Source organism: Marmota marmota, unplaced genomic scaffold (genome assembly GCF_001458135.2).
Source record: "Marmota marmota marmota unplaced genomic scaffold, marMar, whole genome shotgun sequence".
In the NCBI taxonomy this organism is placed as follows: Eukaryota; Metazoa; Chordata; class Mammalia; order Rodentia; family Sciuridae; genus Marmota; species Marmota marmota.
Window position 1 is genome coordinate 13,723,585 of NW_026000082.1, and position 6,763 is coordinate 13,730,347.

General features: G+C 40.1%; 1 protein-coding gene across 3 annotated transcripts in view; it reads right to left on the reverse strand.

Annotated features, from left to right (window-relative positions):
- The window catches only part of Btf3l4 (basic transcription factor 3 like 4), a 29,065-nt gene extending 22,312 nt beyond the window's left edge, over nt 1-6,753 (reverse strand). Inside the window, exons 1-2 of one of the 3 annotated variants that reach the window (XM_015485004.2) lie at nt 6,662-6,753; nt 2,547-2,613 (exon numbers count right to left, since the gene is read on the reverse strand). In XM_015485004.2, the coding sequence (XP_015340490.1) occupies nt 2,547-2,600 (54 nt within the window). In that variant the 5' untranslated portion in view covers nt 2,601-2,613; nt 6,662-6,753. Of the gene's footprint in view, nt 1-2,546; nt 2,614-5,734; nt 5,863-6,661 lie in introns of those variants that run through there. The other 2 variants (XM_015485003.2, XM_015485002.2) reach the window with 2 other exon arrangements.
- Between the last annotated feature and the right edge of the window lie 10 nt (nt 6,754-6,763).

Here is a 6,763-nt window from a genome sequence, read left to right on the forward strand (position 1 = left end):
TTGGGGGGGGGGGGGTATTGTATTGAACCCAGGGGTGCTTTACCACTGAACTAAATCTCAGTCCTTTTATTTTTTAAATTAAGACAGGATCTTGCGAAGTTACCAAGTGTAGCCTGCAACTTGCAATCCTTCTGCTTCAGCCTTCTGAGCAGCTGAGATTACAGGCATATGCCATTGTGCCTGGCTCATGGGTTACTTATTTGTGAAGGTTTCCTGACTCAGAGATAGTTCAGTTGCTTGCTGTAAACCTCAATTCAAATGATCCTCAGGAACATCAAATGCAATGTCAAAAGGCTCATCAATCCACCTGTCTATTCTTCCTTTACTTTCTAAGTTTTATAGCTGCTGGTATTTCCATACATCCAATTTCTAAAACCAGAAGTCTAGGTATCATCCCACTCTTCTTTCTGACCTTTATCTCCCATATCCCATCAATCATTAAATCATGTCAATTCCAACTCCTAAACCTGTGACCCATATAGTTCAGCAATAACCTCTTGATGATTCTCTATGCTAAACTATTTCATTCCCTTTTCCACACTGCCCAGCTACCTTTCTGAAATGGCTGTCATTTCCTTTCTGAAATCCTTCAATAGTTGCCTACTTCCTACAGGATAAAATTCCAACCTTCTTAGTAAGGCATAAAAAACTACATTGGAATCCCAGATTATCAGGTCATTTTGTTTCCTACCATTTTCTATCTATCATGTACTCTAAACTAGCTGTATGAATTCAAAGCAAGTAATTCCTTTAAGCACTATGTTATCTAAGCACTCTATGTGCCTTTGCACGTGTGGAAATAATAATCCTTTTTTATCTGTTCTCCCATGAACCTGGTCAGTCTGACAATAAATTCTTATTTATCGTGTATTTTATTATTATTTGATTTTTGGTTCTGCAGATCAAACCCAGGGTTTCCCGCCTGCTAGGCAAGAGCTTTACAACTGAGCTAAACCTTTAACACTTTTTATTTTTATATTGAGACAGCGTCTCACTGTGTAGCCGAGGCTGGCGTCAAACTTGTGATCCTGCATGGGACTCTTACTAGCTGGGACTCTTACTAGCTGGGAATCCATGTGGGGCCACCACACCCAGCTGTTTATTATCCTTTGAATCCCAGCTTGCCTCCCCTAAGGAAGAGCACCTTGTTATTCATTTTAACACTTTCTATTCTTCATTGTAATTGTGAGCATGACTCTCTTCCAATCTGAGATATGTCGAATAGGAGATTTTATTTATCTACTATGTGCCTGGCATATGGCAAATGCTCAATAAACAATAGAACAATGAATGATGGTACCAACAAATGGTTTAAAATACATGATGATGATGTGTGGCATCATGTCTTTCCAGATATATTCTATGATTCTTGAATATCTCTAGTTTTTTTGCACTGGCATGTTATATCACATTTGATGCTACAGTGTGACTACTGTGATTACATGAGTGTATTAATATGACTCCAGAACCATATAACTATAGCATTATGAAATGAGAAGGTACTAGTCAAGTCTTTTCTTCCTCTTTCCTGACTCTGTCACCAAGAGCTGAAATTGTTGTTAAAGTAAATGACACAGTGAGGACTGACACAGTGCCCTACCTACCCCTTTCTCCTTTTCCCTTTTGCAAACACTGTACTAGATAGACAAAGGTAAACTATTCTCCTGGGGCCCAGGGCCACAGTTGAGGGGAAATCAAAGATTTTTGGTGTTCAAAACTAAGTACTTCTTTAGGTTTTAAAGTATATGAAAAAAAGAAAGCTCATGTTCATATTCACCAACATAGAAAAACAGGCAGGAATCTAGGAGGAAAACCTAGCAATAAACAAAATGTATAACCCATTCAAGAATTTCTAGTTAATTTTTTTTTCCTCCTGCAGAACTGGGAATTGAACCTGCTGGTGTTCAACCACTGAACTACATCCCCAGACCTTTTAAATTTTTTTTTTAAATTTTGAGATGAAGTCTAGGTTGCCCAGGCTGACCTGAAACTTGTAATCCTCCTGCCTCAGAATCCCCAGTAGCTGGGATTATAAACAGGTGTCATCACACCCAAATTCTAGTTAATATCCTGTAAATCTAACTGCACCAGTGCGTACATTCAGTCAAGATGTAATGCTAATATCTGGCATGCCCTGAAGATAAACTGAACATTATAATAACAACTATCATCTACTAAGCATTTACCCTGTGACAGATACCATATAAGGTGTTTTATAAATATTTCTCTAATTTTTAGAAGCATCTTTTAGGATTATTTATATTTTGGGGATGAAAAAAATGGAAGTCATGTGTTGAAACTTGTTTTGTCATAACTAGCAGCTATTAAAAGTTAGGGTTCAAACAAAGGTGGCTATTTCATTGTATCATCAGAGAAAAGTCTTCTAGGTAGCTGTTTTAGATCTAAACAAATAATTCTCAAATTGGAATGTGGTTTGGTCTTGATTATGGAAAAGATTTTAGGTTTTCAATGACCACAAGTCCAAAATCATAATACTGTCTAGTAATCATACATTCTCCTATCAGTTTTTCTTATGCCACACTCACCTTGCCCCCTATCCGGACCTGAGCCTGAAGTTTGGCTAACTTTTCTTGATTCATGCTGTTGGTAAATCTAGGGGGGGAAAAATAGATTCGTTAAAGACACTGTTTTATGAAAATTAAAGAAAAAACTGTTTATACAAACAGTACCTTTTGGCTCACTGAGTTTGCAGTATGGATTAACACCACAACCATATTAATACTGTCTATATTCATAATAAATACCTTGTTCTAGCTTCATAAACCAGGTATTGCTAAAAATCAAAATTAAAGTAATACCACAGGGAGCCAAATATACAAACAGAAAAAAAGAATGGGATTCAAAGTCACCTATTTGAAGACTCCTCCTTAAAAAGTGATTCAGTTCTTTGGCATTCAGTAAAATCTAGCCAATTACAAAATCTCTGTAGGCAAGCCAGTTTTTCCTCCCAAAGATTTTTAGAGCGGAGAACTGTTACCAAATATTATCAGCAAAACCTTCAAGTAAATAATTTTCTCCCACATCAAAATCTGTATTTCCCAAATCATAAAGAGGACAAAAGGGGTAGGGAGAAGGCTAGACAAAGATGAAATTCAACAATAGGCTGTTCTAGCTGTCAAAATATGTAGTCATGTCCTCTATTCAAGGTCGGATGTTGTGTTAATAATGGGGAAACAAACCAGATTTCAACATTTAGTACTTCTATAGCACTCCAGAATTCATTTAATACTTTGTGCTGATGTAGTTAGTATACCACACTTGTCAAAATATTCTTGAATATAGGGGAAAATATTTCACTGCACAATTTAACAAAAACATATCTAGGTTACATGAATACTAAATTGGTGGGAAGGGCAACTCAAAGTTTTTATAGCAATTTTTGTTTTGAAAGTTCTAAAAGCATTATAAAATCATGAATTCTAGTTTCATCAATAATATTCCTACTAAGGAAAACAACATTCTTAAGTTTATGATGGATCTTAACACACAACAAACAAATAAAAGCCAATTTAAAAGTCTTGTTTGACTTGTTCTGAAGCTCAACAGATCATTACTGAGATGTGAGGAAGGGAAAAAAGAACTAGGCTGTTATTAAATCTTTTGGGGCAGATTCTCCAAACCCAGTATGATCTCGCCATTTAGATAAAAGATATTGTTTTCTTCCTTTGAGATGAAGAGATGAAAAGATTACGTAATTACTAGTTACCCTGTACTGACATTGAATTTAGGCACTAACCTCCCTGCATCTCTGCTTTAAGGCTAAATAAAGTCCAGTTCCCAAATAACAATTAGAATCTATTATTTCTTTGTTCAGCATTGTATCACAATGATCAAGAAGCTAAAAACACTCTTCTAGGAACAACTGTGTTTAGAGTCCAAAACAAGCAACCTTATGCATATGCCAATCTTAGCTCTGCCATAGACTTAAATTTGCTGACGTAAATCCTAATCTTTATATTTAGATCTCCACAGGAATGGACCAATATTCACTTTTTTCAAAGTAATGTGGCTTTGAAGGTGTAGTGAACTAACAGAGCTTAAGGAATTTCTTGCAAAAACGGGGCTAAGTGAAAATATTAAAATCAAACACAGAATAAACCCTTTGGGACTTTTCTTCATTTTTAAGTAATAATCCTCAAGAGAAGAAATAGAGTTGGGAAGATAAGAAAGAGTCCTGACTTGTTTGAAACAAAGAACCACATTAACTCTTTAAATCAATGTGTAGATGAAAGAACAGATGCCATTCCAGGTGGTTAGGATAACAGAATTGCAAAATCTTATCCTCAAGGAGTATCTCAGAGAAAAAGCATTATAGGGAAGTTGGAAGCTCAAAGCAGAAGTGAAGGAACAAGTATGGTCTTTTGTCTTATTAGCAAATTGTGGTGTGTGGAATTCAAGAGGGAAAGGTGATTGGACTGTCTTTGAGAGAAGAGATGTCAAGCTCAGCATCTGGAGTAGACTTCAAAGATTACCTGATTTAATTCCCTTTTCTTTAATCCATCTTAATTAGTACCTGTCATTCCTGTCTTATATATATGAGGACAACAGCGGGGCATAAACTATAAGCAGTTCAGCGTTTTCCAATTTAATAGAAAAAGAAGGCCTAGAGGTAGCAGTTCCTTTCTGCAACCGAAGGGAGAAGTAACTTCCTTTGGTCACATGATAATGAGTTCTTCCTTGGGAGATCCGAGGATCTTTTAGCACTTTTCTTAGGAGTTCAAAAAAAAAAAATGAGGTTAATCAATACTTAACCTAAGTAACCTAAGTTACCTAAGTTCCAAGCATTGTGGTAGGCATTTTCACATACATCATGTTTACACAGGGATAAAAATAATTTCAACCTTTAGTCTCAACTTTTTATTATGAGATTTCTTTAAGCACAGGCTGTAGAATCAAAGACACTGGGTCTACTCTACTTAAGGCTTCAGAAAAGTATTTTACTTTTTTGAACTTTTGTTCCTCCTGCATCAGGAAAGGTATAACACATGCTTCACAGGGTTGTTTTGAGGGTTAAAGGTAGATTATCAAGCACAAGATATGGCTCAGAGAAATATACTCAATAATTGGTAACTATTGTTACCATTCCCGAGGGGATAGCTAAGGTATAAGTGAAATAACGTGGGAAGGGAAGTTGAAACCGCCATTCACTAGCTGTATACCACTGTGCCTGTCGGTCAATCATCAAGAAGTGATGGGGTTATAAGGATGGGCTAGGCAATGTCTCAAAAGGGAGGCAGACTTGTAAACAAATTCTGCCATTATAAGGTGATGAGCCCTGCAAGAGAGTCCGGTTCTCCGGGCAGGGGGCGGGGTGCTAACCTAGGTTTCCCTATCTGTAGACTGGAAGCATCAACTGAGATGACAACAGATAAGCTGTATAAGCTCAAAACATATGACATTGTTGTTGTGAATAACGAAGAGTAATGGGACAGAGGAGAGGGGGTCCACCGGCCTCCTGGGACTGGATTTGGGCGGCAAAAGCACCGTCCCGCTCTCACAGGGGGCGTTGGTGCTGGGGACCTTCCCTCAGGTGCCGACCCCCAGCTGCGCCGCCGGTAACCGACAGGCCAAGCCAGCCGCCTCCGCCCCCACTCGCCGCGCCACGGCGGAAGTGGCAGCCCGAGCGGTTGGCGGGTGTCAGAAGAAGAGGGCGGGGGGAGACCGTGCGCAGCGGCCTATGGCCGTGGAGTGGCGGGACCGCCGGGGGTCTCACCTGAAGCAGGGAGGGTCCTCCAACACCAGCACGCGGCAAGAGCAAGATGGCTGCCTCAGCCGAGACAGAGAAAGACGGCGGCGGCGGGAGCGAGGCCCACGTGACACAGTCAGCCCCGCCTCTCCTTCCCCGGCGGCCTATCTCGGGAGCGCGCATCCCAACTACAAAACCCAGCCTGCTTTGCGCACCCCAAAATTTCTATTGGCGGCAGGTGCCGGGTGCCGCGCTGCATCCTGGAGCTTACAGTCTCCCAGGCGTTCCATTGTGTCGGTACTTAGTTTGTGGAGAACCTAATAAAAGGGCGAAATGATTTTGTTTGTGTAGTTTTGTTCTGGTGCTTTTCACTATTAATTAAGTATGTACTGTTGGACTCAAACTAATAGAAGAAAGATGGGAGATTTTGGCCTGTTATGCAGTAGAGGCCGAAAATTAAAAAGAAATATTTAATCCACAACAAAAATAGATTTAATCTGAAGAAGCTTTACATTTTAAATGCCTACAGTAACATGACCTGGTTCCCTTGGAACATTTAGTTTTGCAATAAGAAGCCCCAACTCTGTTTTTCTTGGAGCTTGTATTAGTTGGTTGCATCCTCCTTAGCGTGAAAGTGAAGTGCATGCCTGCAAAGCAAGAGACAGTTGAATGCAGAATGGGTTTATCAGGAGACCTGAGCAGGAAATTAATTAATTCCGGTTGTCCGATTTTTCTTGCTTGCGGTGGGGGAAGGGAAATTCGAGGCCAATAGGCGACTCACCCACTGTTAGGAGAGGTTGACCTCACGAATCAATAATTTGCGTTTTGAATATTAAGTACAGCGGTTCTGGGGGCGGGGGAGGCAGGGGGAGGGGTTAGTCTGACTGGCAGACGTAGTCCACAACGGTTCTTCCGAACCTCTCCCTTACCCCCACCCCCACCGTCTCAGCCCACCTTTTTCCGCTCGGTCCTGAGGCCTCGACTTACAAGACCCTGAGAAGGCAGATCACGCTCGAGAGCATTTCCCGAACCCTTCTACGTGATCTGCACCTTTAA